The sequence below is a fragment of the Amia ocellicauda genome, chromosome 17, assembly GCF_036373705.1.
Source record: "Amia ocellicauda isolate fAmiCal2 chromosome 17, fAmiCal2.hap1, whole genome shotgun sequence".
NCBI classification, from domain to species: domain Eukaryota; kingdom Metazoa; phylum Chordata; class Actinopteri; order Amiiformes; family Amiidae; genus Amia; species Amia ocellicauda.
In genome coordinates, this window is record NC_089866.1 from 9,920,461 (window position 1) to 9,945,005 (window position 24,545).

A 24,545-nucleotide genomic window follows, 5' to 3' on the forward strand; every position below is an offset into this window, starting at 1 on the left:
GAGAAGAGTGCATACTTATGAGCATACTTATGAGAGTGCTTCTCTGCTTTCAGTTAAAAACAGTTGTTGTTATTTATTTATTAGCATATGGCCTTATCCAGGGCGACTTACAATTTATGCAAGAAACATTTCAAAGCATTATAAAGGTGCAGTAATACAATCAGTACAAAATACAATAAGCATACATTTTAGTACAATGAGGTAACCAGGGCAGACATAATACAGTGTCCCAGGTAAGTGCTAAAGTGAGGGGGAGGCATTGGAGGAGTTGCAGTAAAACAAGAGGAGTGCAAACAATACAGAAGTAAGCATGAGCATAAGGAAGCATAGTTAAATAAAGGGCATAATGGCAAGAGTGCAGAAAACCCCAGGAGATTAGGCTGCTGTTTTACAGGTATAGTCAAAACAGATGTCTTAATTGCCTGAAGGTGGTCTGGGACTGTGGGGTCTTAACCTCAGTGGGAAGGCTGTTCTACCACTTAGGGGTGAGGCAAAACAATGCCTAGAAATATAGATTTCCTTCTAACCTGTCTGTCATGTACATAAATACATTCACTTATTTCCTTACATTTTTGAGGAGCTACAAAATGTTATTTAAAAAATAAACTACCATATATAAATATATATATGGTAGATTACATTATATCAATATGCCACAGTGAGGCAATAGTTCTTTAAAGGAGATGGAAAACATTTTTAAGCCAAGTTTTCTGGCACAAAGCATCAACAGTTCTTGTCTTGGTTTGAATGGCATTTGGACCCGCCTGCAATGTGATACTATTTTAAACATAAAAGCTGACATACCCTTGGAGCAGTCAAGCATTCGCTTTGCAGCCACATTTTTTTTTAACAAACAAAACGTGTTGGATGACAGCTGGCAAAACACAATTGCAGAAGCCAAGGGAACTCAAGCAAGCAGGGGTCTGAAGTTCTGAAATGGTGACTGTTTGACCAGTTTCAATAGAAACTTTAGGTGTGTGGATTTAAAACAAACAAAAACATCTAAATATATCGGGTTTGACAGCACTTGTGCACACCTTGAGTTAAATTTTGTTTTTCAGGGGGGATTTGCCTTGTTAAAAGTAAACGCAACCTTAACTTCCTGTTCTACGCTCTGATGAGACCTATAAAATATTTTGCTCAATGCACACCTCCTGATGCATTTTATTGCCAGCAGAACTTACACAGTGTCTACATGTACAGTAGGCTTCTATTCTGACATTGGTGGAGGGGTGAGTGTATTACAAGATCCCTGAAACGAGTGTGCCTTTGGTATAGTTTTCTACTGCGGCCCAATGTGGAAGGGTGGTTCTTAAATGGATGCTTTGAATTATGCAAAAGTTAGTTGGTCTGTTGGTTTTAAAATCATAACTTCATTATTGTACAGTTTTTTAGAGCAGAGCTCCTGTTCCACTGGGTGCTTCAATGCAGTAATATTGGCCTGCTTTAGAGAAATACATATATATATTTGTACGGAGCTCTTGCATGTGCTGCCAATATAAGACTGTGAAGAGTGAATGTGCACAAAGACTACGACAGTGCTGCTGGAAAGACTCTGATCTTCTCTCTAGTGCTTTCTAGGCTAGTACAATACCTATATACAAAATCTCTTTGACAATACTTTGCTTAGCAAAAGAAGGCTGGGGCATCTGTGTGAAGTAAAACCTGGCATTGTGGCGGAGGACACGGAAGCACAAGTATAGAAAGGTTAAGCCCTGGGACAGCTGTCAGTACTTCAAGGCTGCTGTTTAAGTTTATGAACAAATGGTATTAGACAGACATTTAATCTTGACAGCGTATGCTTTTATTACTAGCAGGCTATTGTTATGTGTCAATCGTTTCCATGGTAAATTCATAGTTAACATGACAGATATTTGAAGTGCTTTATTTATATACACACTTACATTTTTTTTTTTTTTATGTAAATCATTTTGGTGGATTTTATGGAGGTTATGGATATATGTATGTGATATATAGCCCAGTGGTGTCATTATTCTGTGGTCTTGCAGGTAGAGGGGAAGATAAACGAAACCTTCCTCCCCACGCCATCTGTCAGCAGATGCTAGATGGAAGACCTGAGCCGAATTGGGGTCTGAAGCTTCGGTGGCAGTTTGCTGATGTGGCTTCAGATTGTTGAAACTGGGGAGAACAGTGGCTCTCATGCCTGGTGCTAATGGTTTCTTTCTGTATCGAATTTTAACTTCCCAATCTGTATTGTGATGGAGAAGGCTGGTACTGAAGCGATGCTCTGTGTTTTGTAACAGAGTACTGGCATTCCTGTTTTTTTAGACCATGTACTATAACCCGGGTGTCTGCACTGGTTAGCTTAGATTAACTAGAACTAGATTAACTGTATATTTTACCCCTATGCAATTCTGTAATTTTGAAACTATAATTGTATTATGCCTGATTTTGTAATTTTGGACTGTATTATTGCACTTTTATTTTGCTCCTGTATCCTGAAAAAGGGCATCTGCCAAGAAATAAATAATAGTAATATAGCGCTGTTAAGTCTGCTTGCTTTCCAGCCAGCAACTGCAGTGGAGCAGCAGTCTTTGTCTCCCCTAAGTCTGCTCCTGGGTACCTTCAATATTTTACCTCATTCGACTCTGCGTAGTCAATTACAGTACAACTCAGTGTTTGTGTGTGTGTGTGTGTATATAAAAACTAAGTATAGTACAATAATGCTACCCTACACTAAGTTGTTTATGATAGTACAGAATGTTTCTAGTTAAGAAACGGTTATTTGCAGGTGTGCCTGCAAACACGGTGAAGATATTTCATACAGTTAAGTTTGCAGTTAAAGGACTGCAAAACATGTTCCCTTTCATTCTCGTATCGAGTCTTCTCTCACTGCCAGATTACACATGGTCTCTGTGCATCTGAGTTGAAACTTTTTTGTATGCATTTATTTTCTTGTTTAAGTTAACCTGTATTTTCCTTCACTTGATAAAGCACTAAGCACTTGATAACGCAGCACTGGGTTCAAATCCCGGGTGGGGCAGTGCTGTTGTACCCTTGAGCAAAGTACTTCATTTAGATTGCTCCAGTAAAATACCCAGCTTTGTAAATGGGTACAAATGTAAGTTGCCCTGGATAAGTGTGTCTGCTAAATGACAAATAATGTAATAAAAAGGTGTTGTGGTGAGTTATTAATCACCAGTTTTTAATAAGACACATTGGCTTATTGTAAGGTTAATGGGTATCTAAGGAACCACTCCAATGGGGAACCAAGTAGTTTGTGTGCTTTTGTTTTTCCAGGGAGACTACTCTCTGATCTCCGTGCTCTCCCATCCACTTCCATTGTCAGAACAAGTGAATACTCCAAGGCTGCATTATTTGCCTGTCTCTTCTTTTGTGAATCCTAATATCTGTGTTAGGTTTGGCTGTGAAGAGGATAGATAAATGAAGACAATGAAATTAGTTGGTTTTGTTTAACAGACTGTGCTTTTGAGTTTTTCTTCTGTAGTTGAAAGAAGGAAAAACAAAAATCTGCATGTGGTTTAGATCAAATTAAGTCAAACGAGGGAAGAAGGAAATGCATGCGGAGTTCTGTGGCAGATCTGCTTTGTTGTGGTTTTGAAATCAACTGCGGTAAACTAAAAACAAAAACAAAATCTACTCTAACTCGTAGCTTTTTTTATGAATAAATAAATCAAGACATTCATACCTTATTCACCCAATTTATAATCTGCTTGACATTTCTATGCTGTCCCATCACTGTGTTATAGATGCCACTTACCCATGAAGCCAGCTGTGTTTTCGGTTCTCTTCCTGCTAACCTTCCCAGTCACCGTCCGTCTTGGAGATGGATGGAGGCTTGTCTGGACACAGCTGTGGTTGATTCGGGGGATGTTGCTCAGCAGTCATGCATGAGCACAGACTCCTGTGAATGATTACGGCACTGCACTCTTCCTCCTGTGCTCCCAGGCTGCAGCATGCAGAGAGCGAGAGAGCTTTCCTTTGTCAGCTAAAAACAGGCATACAGGAGCTAGGAATGGTGCATTTGATTCACTTCCATTCAGCAGGAAAGTTAATACCCTGGCTGGCAAACGTGCACCAATGTGTTTAAAAAAAACAACAAAAAAAGAAACAATGTTTTGCTGATTTATTGTGACCTTCTCCCATCTGGATAATTTGGGTTGACGGCTAACCCATCCATACAATGTCTTGTCACTTTACATTTTCTGCGGGTAAGGGGAAATATGTGTGGACAATCGCACGACAGCAGTCCTATCGAATCATCTAAAAGGATTATTTTTGCACAAAACCAATACTACATATTTCCTGTCACCATAGTTATCTTTTATGTCATGTTGTGTCTCTTCTCTCCATTTCAGCCTGATTTAGAACACACTAGCAAAGCCTCTGGCTCTTCACAGAAACCTAAAGATCTTCTTGAAGAATAAGCAATCCAGAATCAATTGATGGTGTTTTTTAATTGTAATTATTTCTTCTGGACTATCTTTTTGTGGTTCACCCTGTGACAAGCATTCACCCTGAACGTCAGGACTTTTATTTTATAGATTTTTTTTGTATTAATAAGCAGTTGAGATGAACTTAAAATGATGTAAACCATAGACTTAATTATTTAAGAGAAATACTCAATATAGTATACCTATCTTAAACTATGGGGGGTGTTTATTTTTTTTGTTTTAAGTACCTTGGTGGCTTGTGATTAAATATGTAATGAGTGTCCGAGTGATGCATCCTGTATACATCACCTCAGCAAGAGTGCAGAGACAAATAGAGTATGCTAACTAGCTTTATTGAAAGTAATTGGATTTGACAGTAAATATATGAACAGCAGTTGGACTAAGTGGATTAGTTTGATAATTTCATGCACGTTTAAATCCCTGCTTTTAGTTGCTCCAGAGTTCCCCCCCCCCACCCACCCTTTTCCTTTCTCAGAGTCCTGCTAGTTTATCCATTGGGCTTAACCAATAGTAGATAAAATGCATGGATAATTGGAACAAGAAGTTGAAACCAATATTGTGTAATCTGTCCACCTCACATAGTTTAGTGTACAGCTGGGTCAAGGCTAAAAGGCAGGCTCTGCTGAAGATAGGGTTTGATGCAAACTCCCAAGAGCTGAAGCTTTGGTCAGTGTTTTTGACCAAACCCAGGATTTGGGTCCTTGCAATGAAAACCAAAGGAAAGGCAATACATGAAGTAGTGATCCCGTACAATGGCATGTGTAATGTAGTGACAGAAATATGATGGTTATTATTGGTAGAGTTTAGAAATATCCATGCAGAAGAACTGATAACAAACTCAACTCATTATTCCACTTCTGAATAGAGCTCCCAATACCACAGTTCCGAAAAGGCGATACAGTTAGGTCCATAAATATTAGGACAGACACACAATTGTCATCATGTTGGTTCTGTACATCTTTGTCTCATCTGTCCATAGGATGTTGTTCCAGAACTGTAAAGGGTTCTTTATATGTTTTTTGGCAAACTCTAATCTGGTCTTCCTGGTTTTGGGGCTTACCAATGGTTTACATCTTGTGTTAAACCCTCTGTATTTACTCTGAAGTCTTGATTGTTGACTTTCACACAGATACGCCTACTTCCTGGAGGTTGTTCTTGATCTGGCCAACTATTGTTAAGGGGTTTTTCTTCACCAGTGAAATAATTCTTCTGTTAGCCACCACAGTTGTTTTCCGTGGTCTTCTGGGACTTTTGGTGTTCCTGAGCTCACCAGTGCATCAGCTTTAAGAATGTACCAAATAGTTGATTTGATCACACCTAATGTTTTTGCCATCTCAGAAATCAAAACAAACCAATCAAAGGCAAAACTGAGGGCAAAATGCCACAAGAACAAGCAGGAACTACAGACAGCTGCAGTGCAGGCCTGGCAGAGCATCACCAGGGAAGAAACCCAGCATCTGGTGATGTCTATGGGTTCAGACTTCAGGCAGTCATTGACTGCAAAGGACTTGAAACCAAGTATTGAAACTCACAATTTAATTCATGATTGTTAGTTTGTCCAGTTACTTTTGAGCCCCTAAATTTGGGGGGACCACATATAAAAATGGGTGTAATTCCTACTCCGTTCACCCATTTGGATGTAACTACCTTTTGTTTGTACCTTTTACCTTGTAGTTTTGATTTGATTTGTTTCCTTTCAAATCCATTGTGGTGGCATTTAGATCCAAAATTATGACAATTGTGTTGCTGTCCAAATATTTATGTACCTAACTGTATATGGAAATGTAAGCATGTTAATTTGCCTATTTTTTCATTCGTGCTCCTGAGGTATTTATCCTGATAGGCGGTTTGTGGGGTCGGCCAGGATCGCGGTGCTGTGCGTGGTTTCCAGCGTGTGTGCTAGCGTGCCTGCTTGTTGTAATGTAGGTATTCTACTGCGAACGAAGCAGCAGGAGACTGACTGGTGTTGGGAAATATTTATAAAATACAGACATTAGCCTCTATTAAACCCTGTAAACACTTTCTTCTAATACAGGCTACATGCCTTGGCTATTGTACAAGCCTGTGACACCAAACAAGCAGCTGCTAGGCAGTCGTTACAACCCTTGTTTTTAGTCTTATCGAGAGAGGAAGAAAAAAAAAAAAGAATTTATTGCCCCTTCTGGGGTTTTGTAGATTTAATGTGCTATTTAAGCAATGCTAATTTGCCTGTGTGGTTTGAAGCATTGGACACAAAAAATCATGAAGACCCACTAAAGGCCCTCCTATACAAGTTCAATTTCTGAATAAATGTTGATGAGAGTTTATTTATTTGAATTTGCTATACATTTATTTTAATTAGAGATCTTCTTTAGGGATACTAATCAAAAATTAATTAACTTGGTGGTTATGAATTCCTGTACATGAATGTCAAAGGACTGCTGGCTCAGAGTGATTTGGAAGTGTATATTCCAGCAGAGCCCGAAGTTGCACAGTAATTAATAATTTTCTGAATGGAAGAGCTGCTTGGGCTTCAAGGTCTTGTAAAAGAAGTTGTGCCTTTTGTTTTTTTCTTCTACTGTAAACCGGGAAGTTTATAGAATGAGTTTCACCTACGACAAAAGAGAAATGGCAACAGGATTTCCTTTCCGTAGCCAAAGTAACGCCTTACTTCTAGGATAAGTGAAATTTGCTCACAGCCGCTTGCATTAGTTCCCAAGATGCAGGGTTTTGCGGTGCGATTTGCGTGATGTAGACTTCCCCTGCTTTGGGCTTTTCAGCAGAGTTCCCGTTTACAAGCATTTTCAGTGCAGGTTTACTACTTCCAGATGAAAGTGCAGGGGATCAAGGGTTTGGAGAAAATCTTCAGACTTTACCCTGTCAAGTAAGAATCATTGTTTTTAATCTTGCTCTCTTCCCTTTGTGTGTTGTTGTGATGCTCAGCTGTGATTTGATCCGCCAGATGTTGTGTAATTGTACTTTGCAGCTTGTGGTTGTTCATTCGTACCCATTCTACAAAGTCCCTTCAGATTAAGGTGCTTTATCTGCGTCTGACACTTGTAGGTTTTGAGGGGGTGACAGCCAAGGATTTTGGAAATGCATTTATTCTTTACTGTATTCTGATAAATGGCTTCTTTCAGAGGTTTTAATGTTTGACCAAATAAAATAAATATCTTGGCAAATAAAAAAAAATAAAAGCTTTATTTTTCTTTCCTATTGTGGAGAAAATGAGTCATGCCACAAGTGTTGCTTGTTGTATTTCAGTCGTTCTCTTTTTAGACTTTCCCCATCAAACCTTGTGGAGACCGCTGAATATTTTACCTTGTGCACACACTCGTTAGATTGTTTATAGATGTCTGGCTGTGGGAAGGGACTGGTGAGCTACTTCCTGTACTGGAAACCAGGGCCAGAGCGCAAACTTTGTTCTCTTGTTACATTTTTTTTCACAGTTAAGGAACACACAGTAGACGCCTCAGAAATTGGGTTACTGGGCTCCCTTAGAAGAAAAATAGGGCTATTTGTACCTGCATAAACATAAGAGACTGACTGTGATGTAATGCTTAATATCAGGGGCGGACAAATCGGTAGTCCGTACGGCCGTGACTACCAAAAATTGGGAGCGGGCTACCAAACTGCAATGTCCCAAAGCCCGCAGATCTACTGCTACTCTTTAACAATATTGGTTATAGGCTTCTGGTCTTGATAGACGCAACACGTGGGGCGAGCTTGTTGTTGAATGCGAGTTGTGATTGGCTCTTTGGCCTATGGGGGCGGGCTTTATGCTGAACACAGACCTGTGATTGGTTGTTCCACTAGGTTTGCCTTGCCGGTAGTTTGTGTAGTTGTCAAATTGCAGAAGACTGAAACGTTAAAACTGCATAAATAAAATAACATCAAGTAAAGGAAAGGCAAATGTATAAGGAACTAACTTAGGTCGAGCTCTGTGTGTTTAGTTGTGCAACTGAGAATCTTTTAATCCGAATTATAATTTTTGTGTTGGGGAAGTGAGTGCTGTGGTCACACTTCTCGATTTTAAACCAGATTTGAGCCCGATTTGGCCCTCAGGACTAATCTGCACCGATCGTCACGACAAGCAGCCTGGTCGGTGCGTGTCGTGTGAGACGGCTGATGCATCGCTTGCTCTCTGATCCGATCGTAAGCTTGTCGGAGCCGCTACGATTGTATTAAACACGTTTAATATTTGCGACTCGATCGGTACGGAGCGTGGAGGATGACGTAATCAGCAGCCAATGAGAGCTGAGCTGACTGGAGAAGAAAAAAGAAACCGGAAGCATAAACATGACGGGAGAATAAGATTTATTAAAATGCTGCAACTACCCACTAATGGCAATGCGGAAAGCGGTTTCTTATTTTTTCCTTCCCTTTAATCATTATGCTTTCTATATTGTTGTGTGCTGTTCAGTAGTGTATATCGTGTTGTAATCCAAATAAAACATTTATATTCATGGCTTTCTGCTCCATTAGTGATATGAAAAGCTATTTAATTTGAACAAGTTGTCAGTGGCTGTATACGAAACTGCATACTACACATACTACATAACATAAGAAAGTTTACAGACGAGAGGAGGCCATTCGCCCCATCGTGCTCGTTTGGTGTCCATTAATAACTAAGTGATCAAGGATCCTATCCAGTCTATTTTTAAATGTTCCCAAGTTTTCAGCTTCAACCACATCGCTGGGTAGTTTATTCAGATTGTGACGCCTCTCTGTGTGAAGACGTGTCTCCCGTTTTCTGTCTTGAATGCCTTGAAGCCCAATTTCCATTTGTGTCCCCGGGTGCGTGTGTCCCTGCTGATCTGGAAAAGCTCCTCTGTTTGATGTGGTCGATGCCTTTCATGACTTTGAAGACTTGGATCAAGTCCCCACGTAGTCTCCTCTGTTCCAGGGTGAAAAGGTTCAGTTCCTCAGTCTCTCAGTAGGACTTTCCCTTCAGACCTGGAATAAGTCTGGTTGCTCTCCTCTGAACTGCCTCTAGAGCAGCGATATCTTTCTTGAAGTGTGGAGCCCAGAACTGCACACAGTATCCAGATGAGCTCTAACTAGTGCATTGTACAGTCTGAACATCACTGCCCTTGTTCAATTCTACACTTTTGACAATATACCCCAACATCCTGTTTGCTTTTTTGTATTGCTTCCCCACATTGTTTGGATGGAGAAAGTGAGGAGTCCACATAGATTCCTAGGTCTTTCTCATGCATTATTTAATCTAGTAATGTTGAAATGCTGGTATGTATTATGTGGTTTTGAATACAGCCAGTGGCTGCGTCCCAAATTGTACACTTGCTCCCTACACTCTTCGACAAGTGTACTCTTTGCGTGACGCGCTCAATGGGACACACTTAAGCTTCAGCATTCAGCGCCTTTGCCTTTGCCCCTACGGTCTTTTCTTGTCATCTGTCTCTGTATTTAATTAAAATAATACTAATTTTGAAATACATTGTTCGTTAATATCACCTCCTAGTTTTATAGGATACTACTTCAGTAATTAATTGATAGGTGCTGAAACGTTTTTTGGCTGAACTTTCTAATCATATATTTAAATCATGATTATGTCATAATATAAAATTATCTATATGTATTATAATTTCCTTGATACACAATTTCTACAACTGTCTAGCTAGCATTACATCACATTTATATGCACCGCCGCTGCCATATTTTCCCAGTTGACGTGTCTCCGCCTTTAACACAAAGCGTTCTGGGACTTCAGCGTTAAAACGCTTCTGTGTAAGTGTACTGTTTTGTACACTTGGTACACTTGTCGATGGGAGCTTTGAAGGTACAAAGAGCTTGATTAGGCTCCTTCACTCGTTCCCTAAGGGATTGGGACACCCCTTGAGATGGCCACTGTAGTACATCCACCCTGCAAGGGAAGGGAACGAGGGAGCAAGTGTGCGATTGGTGTTCTGGCTACTTTTTGTATTTTAATTTTACCACCTTGAGATTAGATCTGTCTACAGTTTATTTATTGGATCTTTAAATGGAAATTATTATTTTATTATTTTTATTTCTTGGCAGACGCCCTTATCCAGGGTGACTTACAACATAAGTGCAAAAATACAGAGAAGTACAAGGCATCAATCATTACAAATTCAACTTGGCTAAAACATAGCGATTCAAAATAATACATTTTACAAATTCCAATGTACACAAGTACAGTAAGTGAGGTCCTACATCCTGGACGGTGAAAGCTAAGTGCTGTCAAGATGTGGGGTCACAGTCAGGGGTTATGGGAAAGGGAGCAAGGAGGAAAACAATCAAGGACGCGAGGAGCATAATAAGCTGAAGTGCTATCTAGCAGGGATAGAGGACTAATATTACAAGTGCTGTCGGAAGAGATGCGTCTGAAATGAAAAATGTGAGCTACCAAAATCTGTGGCGTGCTACCTTAAACCCCATTCACACTGAAACAATTGCCGGCTACGTGTCTATATGAATGTAGCCAGAATATTAAGATTGCCGGCAAACTCGGCGTCAAGTCCTTGCGTGTGGACGCAGTGCGTCAGCTAACTGCCGTGTCCAATCAGAAGAGAGGCCATGTTCCGCGACCACAACACGGCCGGGTTAAGCCACCTTTGAACACGAACTTGTGACCTAACCGGGTTGTTAGAAAAGGTTGACATGAGGTTGAAAATAATATAGTCGCAGCAATTCTGAGTGTTATTGATTAACCAACAGCTTGGCATATGTAATGCTAACTATTGTCACATGTCAGAAGTTATGTAGCCTACCAATACATCATACAAAATATGTTATTTCTATACAGGCAAACGTGTTACCCCCTCGCACTGAATTCCTTTCAAACGAAATCGGTTCGGTTCGATTGCTTTGAAACAATGTATCAGTCAGCGCTGCTGTACAAACTGCTCAGCTCGTAACTCGGGCTCGTTTTCGTGATTCACTTGCGTGTTTTCTCAGGACTCCGGTCATATTGCACTAATCAAGTGAGCTCGGTTCCTTTTGTATTAATACAACCCCGGATATTTACATTTTACATGATTAGTGCATATATGCCAGCATAACGTGTACAATAACAAATGCATATGACTACATTGTATTGTTTACTGTATACTTCCTATACACGTGTGTCAATTTGATTTTGTAAATTGCAAAACTTTAACTGGACTGTGGTTTTGCACTATAATAAAGACTGCAATACTACATGTAGTCTAACACATTTGACTACTTCTGATACAACCAAATAATACACGGGTGCGTTAACGCTGTTTAGGATGTGTGCAGATCTGACCAGCAAAGCAATTCATTTTCATAATCGTATGACAACAGTCTGAATATTGACCGCATCCAACTGTCTATTAAACACACTGTATGCAGTTATACAGACACAACAATAGGCTGCTATATTTGTGAATATTATAATCAGCGTTGCGCTGCCAAATGGTGATTGTTTTGCCTATATAAAAATATACAATAACACAGTAGTGTGACGTCTCCTAAATATCCATCTCCGAGTCTTTTACTGCTTCTGCCATATCTTTACACGGGGAGATGATCGCACTTACAGACACGTCCAGAGGGCCGGTCTGTAGCGTCTCGCCCCCCGGGCCACAGCGCTCTCCGCTAGTCTCTGTTTTCTGTGTGAATGCATCCTGTCGGCGATTTTCTGGCATTCAAAGCCAGTGTGAATGTGGGGCAACGTTGCCGGCATTTCAGTTGAATGGGGCTATAGTTTACCTTTTGGTAGCCCACTGGACTACCATACATAGAAGTGATTTGTCCACCCCTGAATATTATTACCTGTGTTAAAGAAAGCATTTTCAAATCTTCTGATTTTAAATGTATACATACACATATATATAATGTAATTGTTTCATGCAGTATTCCCTGAATGGTAACTTGACACAAACTTGTGCAATCCATAATTGGAAAAAATCTATCTTTCCCTGTATCTTTTTTTAATAGTTGATAACATTTCTCAAGGTTAACGAAAGCATCTTTGCTGAACTCCATGCTGTGTGCAGTAGTTTATCTTTCTAGCGGCCTGCAACCATTACAAATTGATATCCTCAGCAAATATCTATCTGATTTCATTGTTTAGTTCTTTCCTCTCAGTTCACTACAATGGATGGATGATTTCTCGGTAACTACAAGTCATTTAGACTTAATATAAGAGCTAATTCTGCTTGGAAAGATTACACCAAGAGGTCTGCTAATCCTGTAAGCTCTGAGTTTGAATTGTATTAGTCATTAGTTTTGTGTATTGTAACCATGGAAGGAGGGAGAGGATGAGATATAGGCCTGTATGTATATGTGTATGGGGAAAAAGAATACTGCATTTTTTATACAAATCTGTGTGAATATATTTTCACATCTCGATGCAGAGCTAGGCTGTACAAAACCTGCGGTGGTGCTGTCATGTCTGTTTGCCATTTAAAACTCTGTCCTCCAGGGACACAGTGCTGCCACAGAGTGTGTGCTTGCATCTTTCAACTAAAATCCCTCACAAGGAACTGTTGCTGCACAGTTTATTTTCACATCCTTCCCATTTTGTGAGCTCCATCCCCAATTTTTCCATGGACCCTTTCATATGTGGGAGCAGATTGTTGAGGCTCCCCTGGTCTCTTCCTTAACTGCTCTGTGCACAGTAAATTCACTCCAACAGTGTTAATTTTAACTGTTAAAGTGTTTATATAATCCACACTCAGCAGGGTAAAATTAACACTTTCAACAGTTGGCATTTTTACACTGCCTCAGAGTTAAAAGTTCTACTCTCAGGGAGTTAAATAAGCAACTCTTATAAGTGTTTATTTTATTTATTTTATTTTGCCGTGGATAAGGGTGTCTGCCAAGAAATAATTTTATTTAACACTGCACTACTCTCACCAGTGTTAATTGTACTCTAAAATGTAACTCTCCTCAGTGTTAAAACATTCTCATTGTGTTACTCCATTAAATTGTTAAACCCCTGTTTACTGCTTTTATCAATTGAATGATAACTAGTATTACCACAAGATTTTGTGGATGATAAGAAATTAGTGCATGTGTATAATTGATACTGTGTATTAAAATCTAGCAGTCCTGTGTGTGTGTGTGTGTGTGTGTGTGTGTGTGTGTGTGTGTGTGTGAGAGAGAGAGAGAGAGAGAGAGAGAGTGAGTGTATATATATATATATATATATATATATATATATATATATATATATATATATATATATATATATATATATATATATACTCACCTAAAGGATTATTAGGAACACCTGTTCAATTTCTCATTAATGCAATTATCTAACCAACCAATCACATGGCAGTTGCTTCAATGCATTTAGGGGTGTGGTCCTGGTCAAGACAATCTCCTGAACTCCAAACTGAATGTCTGAATGGGAAAGAAAGGTGATTTAAGCAATTTTGAGCGTGGCATGGTTGTTGGTGCCAGACGGGCCGGTCTGAGTATTTCACAATCTGCTCAGTTACTGGGATTTTCACGCACAACCATTTCTAGGGTTTACAAAGAATGGTGTGAAAAGGGAAAAACATCCAGTATGCGGCAGTCCTGTGGGCGAAAATGCCTTGTTGATGCTAGAGGTCAGAGGAGAATGGGCCGACTGATTCAAGCTGATAGAAGAGCAACTTTGACTGAAATAAGCACTCGTTACAACCGAGGTATGCAGCAAAGCATTTGTGAAGCCACAACACGTACAACCTTGAGGCAGATGGGCTACAACAGCAGAAGACCCCACCGGGTACCACTCATCTCCACTACAAATAGGAAAAAGAGGCTACAATTTGCACAAGCTCACCAAAATTGGACAGTTGAAGACTGGAAAAATGTTGCCTGGTCTGATGAGTCTCGATTTCTGTGGAGACATTCAGATGGTAGAGTCAGAATTTGGTGTAAACAGAATGAGAACATGGATCCATCATGCCTTGTTACCACTGTGCAGGCTGGTGGTGGTGGTGTAATGGTGTGGGGGATGTTTTCTTGGCACACTTTAGGCCCCTTAGTGCCAATTGGGCATCGTTTAAATGCCACGGCCTACCTGAGCATTGTTTCTGACCATGTCCATCCCTTTATGACCACCATGTACCCATCCTCTGATGGCTACTTCCAGCAGGATAATGCACCATGTCACAAAGGTCGAATCATTTCAAATTGGTTTCTTGAACATGACAATGAGTTCACTGTACTAAACTGGCCCCCACAGTCACCAGATCTCAACCCAATAGAGCATCTTTGGGATGTGGTGGAACGGGAGCTTCGTGCCCTGGATGTGCATCCCACAAATCTCCATCAACTGCAAGATGCTATCCTATCAATATGGGCCAACATTTCTAAAGAATGCTTTCAGCACCTTGTTGAATCAATGCCACGTAGAATTAAGGCAGTTCTGAAGGCGAAAGGGGGTCAAACACAGTATTAGTATGGTGTTCCTAATAATCCTTTAGGTGAGTGTGTGTGTATATGTATATATATATATATGTGTATATATATATATTACACAGTGAGGGGAAAAAAGTATTTGATCCACTGCTGATTTTGTACGTTTGCCCACTGACAAAGAAATGATCAGTCTATAATTTTAATGGTAGGTGTATTTTAACAGTGAGAGACAGAATAACAACAACAAAATCCAGAAAAAGGGAAATTAATTATTTGACCCCTTCGACTTAGTACTTGGTGGCAAAGCCCTCGTTGGCAATCACAGAGGTCAGACGTTTCTTGTAGTTGGCCACCAGGTTTGCACACATCTCAGGAGGGATTTTGTCCCACTCCTCTTTGCAGATCCTCTCCAAGTCATTAAGGTTTCGAGGCTGACGTTTGGCAACTCGAACCTTCAGCTCCCTCCACAGATTTTCTATGGGATTAAGGTCTGGAGACTGGCTAGGCCACTCCAGGACCTTAATGTGCTTCTTCTTGAGCCACTCCTTTGTTGCCTTGGCTGTGTGTTTTGGGTCATTGTCATGCTGGAATACCCATCCACGACCCATTTTCAATGCCCTGGCTGAGGGAAGGAGGTTCTCACCCAAGATTTGATGGTACATGGCCCCATCCATCGTCCCTTTGATGCGGTGCAGTTGTCCTGTCCCCTTAGCAGAAAAATACCCCCAAAGCATAATGTTTCCACCTCCATGTTTGACGGTGGGGATGGTGTTCTTGGGGTCATTCCTCCTCCTCCAAACACGGCGAGTTGAGTTGATGCCAAAGAGCTCGATTTTGGTCTCATCTGACCACAACACTTTCACCCAGTTCTCCTCTGAATCATTCAGATGTTCATTGGCAAACTTCAGACGGGCCTGTACATGTGCTTTCTTGAGCAGGGGGACCTTGCGGGCGCTGCAGGATTTCAGTCCTTCACGGCGTAGTGTGTTACCAATTGTTTTCTTGATGACTATGGTCCCAGCTGCCTTGAGATCATTAACAAGATCCTCCCGTGTAGTTCTGGGCTGATTCCTCACCGTTCTCATGATCATTGAAACTCCACGAGGTGAGATTTTGCATGGAGCCCCAGACCGAGGGAGACTGACAGTTATTTTGTGTTTCTTCCATTTGCGAATAATTGCACCAACTGTTGTCACCTTCTCACCAAGCTGCTTGGCGATGGTCTTGTAGCCCATTCCAGCCTTGTGTAGGTCTACAATCTTGTCCCTGACATCCTTGGACAGCTCTTTGGTCTTGGCCATGGTGGAGAGTTTGGAATCTGATTGGTTGATTGCTTCTGTGGACAGGTGTCTTTTATACAGGTAACGAGCTGAGATTAGGAGCGCTCCCTTTAAGAGAGAGCTCCTAATCTCAGCTCGTTACCTGTATAAAAGACACCTGGGAGCCAGAAATTTTGCTGATTGATAGGCGATCAAATACTTATTTCCCTCATTAACATGCAAATCAATGTATAACTTTTTTGAAATGCGTTTTTCTGGATTTTTTTGTTGTTATTCTGTCTCTCACTGCTAAAATACACCTACCATTAAAATTATAGACTGATCATTTCTTTGTCAGTGGGCAAACGTACAAAATCAGCAGGGGATCAAATACTTTTTTCCCTCACTATGTATGTGTGTATATGTGTATATATGTATATATATATATATATATATATATATATATATATTATGTATGTGTGTGTGTGTGTGTGTATATGTATATATATATGTATATGTAACAAGGCCCACTGGTTACAACATCGTGTCTCTTTGTTTCCACCTGAGGTGTTTGTTGTCACTGTATGGACAAAAAGACGCACTCACATGATTTTCGATATACAAGTAGATAGGACTGGGCGATATGACTTAAAAATAATATTTTTAGAAGTTTCGGCGACACACGATATATATCTCTATTTCTTGTTTTTATCCAATCAAGCTGCAAAATAAGACCAAAAACATTCAAACTACATGTATTTCATTAATCAATAAATATGCAACACTAACAAATACCACATGCAGGCTGTCATGGTAAATATATGCAGAATGCAACACATTACAGAGCAAGTGTTGTGTGATTACTATTATATGTGTTATGTTATGGGATATATACACAGTATGATTTACTGTCACATAACAACAATAACACAAGTAATAGTAATCACGCAACACGTGTTGTAAAATGGTATAGATTCAGGTAGATTTACCACATCTGGGTTTATAGTTGCGCATTTAACATCTGCTAGACAGGTACATTTCTTCTCTGACTGTCACATTTCGATTCTACTTACAGGTACAGCACGTGTAAATACAAAATAGTTAATAACAAAAAAACGTTGTACCACTTCACCATCTTAATAAAAAGAAAATAAAACTTTCTGCATCAGTTTGCAATTTCCAATTTATTAAAATGCAAACAAACTTTACTATTCTTAAATTTTATACAAATTATATGCGTCTAAATTAGCGGGGGTGGGGGGTGCGATCATGTATTGTCCTGGGTGCTTGCAGATTGAGTTCAGCCCAGCTACAAGAGCCAGGCGGAACGTGTGCACTTGTGCATTAAAGTATCTTTTGGTTATTGTGTTTATTCTGTGTAAAGTTCACTCTCCTGCATGTTTGTTTGTGTTTCTGAATACAAATTTCTTGCCTGCATCTGGCACGTGTGGAAGAACCGTGAAGAACGCATGACGAAAAATATTGCTGTATAGAGTGGGATTTGCGACACAATGAAATGAACGATAGAGAATAATATGAAACTATAGATGTTTTTCTACCGTTACACGATATACATCGTCATATTGCACAGCCCTACAAGTAGAGTGCTCCGATACTTCGATATTACCGAATGCATAGCTCAGAACGTTTCTGAAATTTGGTATCGCGGTAGTATCGAAGTATCGGTATTTTTGACAACCCTATTAGGAAGTCATCTTTGTTCTAATTCAGAAAGATGTCACCTTCTCTCTGCAGGAAATTGTTGTGCCTTCATTAAAATGAAAGGCAATAAAATATAATGAGCACCTATTTGCTGTCCTTTGCAAGAAAGTACATTGTGTAAGGCTGAACTCCAAGAAGAAATTGTGCTCCATTTGAGATCCAGGCTAAAATTACTCTGATTCACTAAAGTTTTTGTGACAACAGCCAATCAGCTGAACAAGGTGGGCGCCCCCCACGGTAATGCCGGGCCACTCTGGGCTGCACCTGCTGAGCCCTGCTCTATTAAATTGGTCTGAAATTGTCTTAATTGGGCCTCCTTAATTCGACTGTCAGCCAGAGGACGAATCAAGGTTTTTATTCTGTGCCCTAAAACTAGCCTGAATCCTAGGGGCCATTTACACCTTAAATGTTAATCTGGACATCAGAGATTTGGACCAGTCTGACATTTGAGTCGCCCATTTCCTGCGCCGGTTTACATCAACCTGCATGGTTTGGTTATGTTTTGTTTTGAGGTGAGGAAAGGTTGTAATTAAATATAGCTTGTATTACCCGGTTAACACATTTCAAACGCTTCACTGGTTGCTGCCTTTGTTCAATAAAAGAATGGAATCACACACCGCACTTGGCTTTGTGCATCGCCCCAGCTTGACTCAGGCACTAAGAAAGGAGCCAGGTATTTTGACTACAGGTACAGAAGTGCTGTCAGGAAAGCTTGAAATGTCCACTGCTTCAGATTACAATTTTAGTACGTCAAGGCCTCCATGTAAAAGACGTGTGTGACCTCCCTATAGCATACATTCACCCATTTATATTCAAAGAGCTGTGCCCAAGGGAAGATTTTCGAACAAAGATTGAAAGACCTCCAGCTGTGATGATTCCTTTTCCTTAATTGTATTCTGCACCGTGTTAAACAAGCTTAACTTGACCCGAACATGTATTTTCGTTCTCCACCCATCGCTCCGTGAGGTATAATATCAAGGTGTCACGTGTCATTTTTCAGCTTCATAATTTTTCCATGATGCAGCCTAATGCACATAATACCGCAGCCAGCACAAGAATTACTCTCAATCAATCGCCACAGACACTAAAGATTTAACATCTACTTTAAGATTTCTGGAATCTGGATTTGCGATGCATTTTTATGAAAGATATTGTCATCTCCTCCTAAATCTTTTTTGGTTTATTTCCATCCTGCTTGCAAAATGTATCTTACTCAGCTTCTCTTCTCCACAAATCCGGCACTGTTTGATGTCTGGAGCTGCGGGGCTGGCAAAATGGATATCACTTCTGCCACATTCTTTAACCACAAGATCAACACACCTGGGGAGGGAGCAGGGCCAGCTCAGCTGCACAAACACGTCACTGTTGTGCTTGCTCCCTGCCCTGGACTGAGTTTTTGTCGCAACGACTTTTAAGCGCGGCTGTGTCAGCATCTGCATGCTGCATACGCGTCTGGACTGTGGACAAGTCATGGGGTTGAAATTGAGAGTTTTGTCTGAAGTTCCCTAAGCGTGGTACTTTATACAGAAGAGGATATAATGCATACCTGGCCCCACTCTAATTGGGGTGCAGAGTGTGGGGCCATGAACGTGACACTCAGCAAGACCTAAAAAATGTGTCCAACAGGGTTTCCTCTCTGACCTTCAGCCCCATGTTGTTCGGCAGGGTAATGCTTTGACAACCACCTTTTAACACCGAGACGGTAAACGCAAATTTGGCTGCAAAATGGCTGGTTTTTGCTTGATTCTTTGTTGGTTTTTTAAATGAATGGATCTTATGTCCTGGTACTTCATGAACTGTTGATTTTCAATGTTGTGGTGAAAGTTAAGATTTCCATAGACAGTTTTTGGTGAAGTCACTTTGAAATACATTTTTTATTATCTAATAATACTGCAGCGGTGGTAGCTGTCCTCTTTCAGTTCTGTAATGCCACCTGGGAAAGGTATTTTAAACTGTTTATGCCAGCTATCCCAAAGCCTTATTTTATGACATTAGACATTTCTCTAAAACGCCATGAATTATTAATTTGACATTGAAAGATGCATTTTTTTGGGCAGCTTATCTAAGCTTTTGTTTATTTTCATTTTAAGCTACTAAGTGGTCTGCTAAGCTCTCGCTCAATGTATTCACAGGTGTTGTATTCCTCTGTAACATGATGCCTCATGAACTGACATTTAAAATTAATGAACAAATGAATGACACAAGAAAGGAGAGTGATTTTGCAGTGGGGTGCTGGAAAGTGACGGGCTGTGCTGTGTGTTTCAGGTGCGCTCACAGTGGGCCTGGTGCGGCAGTGTCAGACAATCCACGGACGTGACAGGACCTGCATCCCGCCACGGCTCCCCCCAGAATGGGTCACCACGCTGTTTTTTATTATTATGGGCATCATATCCTTGACTGTCACATGTGGCTTGCTAGTGGCCTCACACTGGCGAAGGGAAGCCACAAAGTATGCACGCTGGATAGCATTCACTGGAAGTAAGTCCCTTTTGTTTTACTAATTAAAAACCAACATCAAAACAAAAAAACATGTTCGGTGTTGCACAATGCTTTTCCTTGCTTAAGAACAAAAATGCTGTCTGTGTACTTCATGCATGTTTCAGTTCATCCTGAAGCCTGGTTTATGTCAAAGGCTAAAATGGCCACTTCTTCAGTGTGTGAGAAATTAGCCTGGAAAAAAAAACAGGTAAGTGTTCCTGCGACTTTCACTTCAAAACTGATTACAAATTATCCATGGAGAAAGGGTTTCATACCAATGTAATAAGCAGCAGCAATCCACTTTTTACATGTATAATTGTTAAATAATGTTTTGATACTTTTACAAATGTCATATTCAAACAGTCCCTCGGGATGTTCTGGCCTACGACCTGAGTCTCATTAGGGCTCATGTCCTCCTTTCAAGTAGATAATGATCTTAGTTCTCTGAACTTTTTTTGGTGACGGCCCAGAGGGGAGAGGGGGCTGCATTCCATGCCCTGTCCCTCATTGGCCAGCGGGTCTGTAATTCTCTTGCAGGGCAGAGCTGTAGCTTTCCAATGATACCAGACACACCCATATCCGAGCATGTTTGCCTGCGCTCAGCTGTGTGTTTGTATGAGAGCGCACAGACTGCACATAGGGAAGGCAGAATAGACACAATTCACAGACGGAGCAGAAAGACGCAATACAGCAAGAAAACCAAATACAAAGTAGAAAAATTGAATCTGACAAAAAATAACTAAAAATAAAACACCTTACCCTTCAGAAACAAATCATAGATGCCGAGTCTGTTTACAGCACTGATAGCCACTGACAGTGCTAGAATAAAACGCCATGGCAGTGTGGTGGCTGGGATGAGTTACTGCATCAACATAGACAGGAGCTCTTGTAAAGAATAGCATGTGTCTACATAATGCCTAAAGTGACAATATTCAAAAGCCAGGTGTTTGGAATTCTGTTTCCCTGTTTAGTATTCTTTCTTACTTGTAAATAGTTATCCGGTTGTTGGTAGTCTAATACACTACCATGGCCTTGTCAGATCCTTTTTAGTTAATAAAAAGAGCAGGGTGAAATGCTCTGAAGCAGGATGTGACCTCTGCAACTGACTGCCTCCCCTCTCCCAACCCCACACCCCTCTCCCTCAAACTCACTTCCCTCCCCCCCTTCCAATGTTGTAATTTTTTTTTTTTTTAACCAGTTTTGTTAATGGGATTTCATTTATTCAAGCATGATGGAAGTTTTTGTTTATCAAATGGTCAGAAATAAGGAAATGCATAGATTTCTGTCATTAGGTAACTAATTGCCTTTACTGTACATGGACCAATCATGCTTACTGTCATGTGTAGTCACCCCCCAAAGGCCCATTCTGAGCCAGGAAAAACCCTGCTGACCTGTGTGCAGCCCAGTGGTGCAGCATGGTTAGAATTCGGACTGGATCAGTCTGGCACCACGTGTAAGCTCATTCCCAGCCAAACGGCTCATTTCTTCACAAAGGAGGACAAGGCAGTAGAATAAATCCGGGTTTATGAGCTGAGGTACAGGTCCCTGAGCCGCTGAGACCAGGCTGGGAGCACAAAGCAATTATATGTCTAGCTGATGTGTCTCTGTCTCCAAACTAAAAGAACAAAGCTCTCGTAAACCTTAGTAGTTTTTAAAAGTTGACACCGTCGCCTGCAGAAAGGGGAAAAAAAAGAAACTGTGAAAACTTTAGTGAGTAATGTTATTAATGTCAGTTTAGCACTTAGTCAAGAGCCTCTCTTTTTTTTTTTAAAGCTGTGCTTTGCAAACTACCTAGAGGAAGCTGTAATGAACAGTTCCATAAAGCGCTGTGTGTAGATGCTCCAGAGAAAAACATTTCCAGAAATGATTCATTGCTGGTGATACAGCTCCTGCAGTCTGGCGTTGTGTGTTGCAGTGTTGTGGGGGAGCATTTGAAAACACCACACGGTGCTTGTGGCCTGTGGTTGACCTGCCTCATTTGTGCACTGAGATTCTTACAACCTGGGCTTACTTCAGATTCTTTATTTCTATTAATTTTGTTAAGGAAGAGAGAGCTGTGATTTGTAACCTCACTGCACACACTAATAACCTGGGCTCTCTTTCAAAGTAGCATGCAGTCTGGTTTAGTTAGTGAGGTCCAGCCCTGTGGACTTCAACAACAACAACAGCTGGAAACGGGTTCGATTTTTTTTTTTTTTTTAAAGCATGATCCTAATTTACTCACCAGTATTGTCATTTCTAGTGTTTATACATCGGTATCTCTTTAAATGTATCCAGCCTGTATTTTTTTTAGCACTTAAGTTTTTCCAGCTACTGACTGCAGCTATGTTTCTGAATGTAATCTTAATTATCTGCTAAACTGTTAGCACACTCCACTAGGCTGCTAATGTCGCTAACGAATAAAGTGATTAAAACTGTGAAACTGCTCCTTTGATGCCTCTGTGGCAGGTTTCCATAGTGGTCTTTGTGTTCTGTCATCATTTCTCATGCTGGTTTTGCTCTTGTCAGTCTTGACTTTCAAAGGAGGCAATTAACTGATTTTATGTTTGTATTTATTTATTTATTCTTTGTCAACCCCAAAACAAAATGAACACAAAGAATGACAAAAACTTGCAAAACAAACTTATTGTACAGATAAGCTAGGAATGGTTCATCAACATTTTGACTTGATATAAAACGCCAGAAAAATATAGACTGTAGCTGTAGTTAACCCCCCTTTTTTTTTTTTTTTTTTTAAATTGGTGGCTGAGAAAATACAACCAATAAACCCCAAGTGCGCCAAGTGATTTTTCTCCTCTACAGTGGATGCCAGCTTTATCTGTGTCATTATACTTAATACAAATAAAAAAATAAAAATAAAATAACTGCTAGCCTGTTTGCTCATAAGAACCACATTAAACTACATTCTGGTCCATCCAGATATTAGTTACCAGCACCACCGGTTTCCAGCTGCCTGTGTTCGTTTTAAGCCCATTGTGTGTGGGGAAAACGTGATGGGTAGAAAATACGGGGCAATTTTCTTAAAAGCACTACAGTGCTGATGGAAAACCGTTAAAACATACACCCTGTAAATGCAATGTTAGTGCAATGAAATTGTCTTCTAAATTAGGAGCCGGGAGAATAATGGGAAGGAAGTGTTCCAAATCGTTTAGGTTCTGTTGGAGATGTGCGATTGTCACGGTCTGCTGGCAATGAGTCACTTTTTTCTTCTTTCTGCGGAGGTGGTAGAATCGTAAAGTAGGACATACATGAAGAGAGATCTCTGGTTGAAGAGAAGGCCTGTGTGTGCCGTTCTGTACAGCTCGTCCTTCGGCTTTAAAGGTACAGACTTATGGAACAGCGCTGCCTTGGACTTTTCCTGTCCCGTCCATAGTCATTTAAAATAGAAATTAATAAACTGTGCTGAAAATGAGTTTTTAAAGATCTTTGAAAATAAGTCTATGTAGACGTGCACATTCATCTCTAGGTTTGAATGAAAGGCAACCACAAACCGTATAACTTCCTCTTATGCCCTGCCACTTGCCCATGCCCTACAAGGCTTGACATTCATAGATTAATTTAGCCATGTGTTTGTTTTTGAGGAATGTTTCTTAGTCGGGGCGACGTTGTTTTCAGGCTTCTATAAAAAGGTGAGTGGAATGCATGTGCCGGCTCGAACACAGGTGCCTGATAGCAGTAGGTTGGCCTGCAGCCACTGTAGATGAAAGGGGGCTTTGTACCATTTGTACAAGACCTTACTGTCCACCCAGGAGATGCCCAGGCCTCTGAACAGGTTCCTTATCCCTGTTCCAGGTGTCGTGGAAGCCACTGTACTGTAATACAGTCTGCGCTAACATATGGCCTGTCAGCAGGGACAGACATAAATATTAGCTGCTGTCTGCTTGGCGTGGTGGGTTAGCCAGACTACTTCAGACTGTGACTAAATCAGCTGGTTTCTGAAACCAAGTGGGCGCCACGTGCACCTCCAGTCTATTCAAAACAAACGTGGTGGTGGTGGTGGATCTGTACTTTGAGGCGCAAGGAGAAGGTCACTGGCACACATTGGAGAAAAGGCTTCCTTTATTGCCTGGAATCGGAAGTTCAGCACAGCCCTGTAGAGTGATGGCTTTTGGCAAGTTTTCTAACTGCTCTGTGAATGTCAGCTTCGATAACATATCCCTTACTTTCCCACAGCTCCAGGATCTGGATATGGGATTATTATTGAAGTGCTTCGGTATCGTGCAACCAGGATCTTTTTTTTTTTTTTTTTTTGACAGACGGTACAGTGTAGGCAGGGATTGAGCAGACGTGAAGTTGCATTGCTCGCTGT

At 40.7% G+C, this 24,545-nt stretch overlaps 1 protein-coding gene across 1 annotated transcript in view; it reads left to right on the forward strand.

Moving 5' to 3' along the window:
* Positions 1 to 24,545, forward strand: part of mosmoa (modulator of smoothened a) — a 46,395-nt gene that overhangs the window by 13,830 nt on the left and 8,020 nt on the right. Inside the window, exon 2 of the mRNA XM_066689143.1 lies at positions 20,024 to 20,236. Coding sequence (XP_066545240.1) covers positions 20,024 to 20,236 — 213 coding nt within the window. The remainder of the gene's footprint in view (positions 1 to 20,023; positions 20,237 to 24,545) is intronic.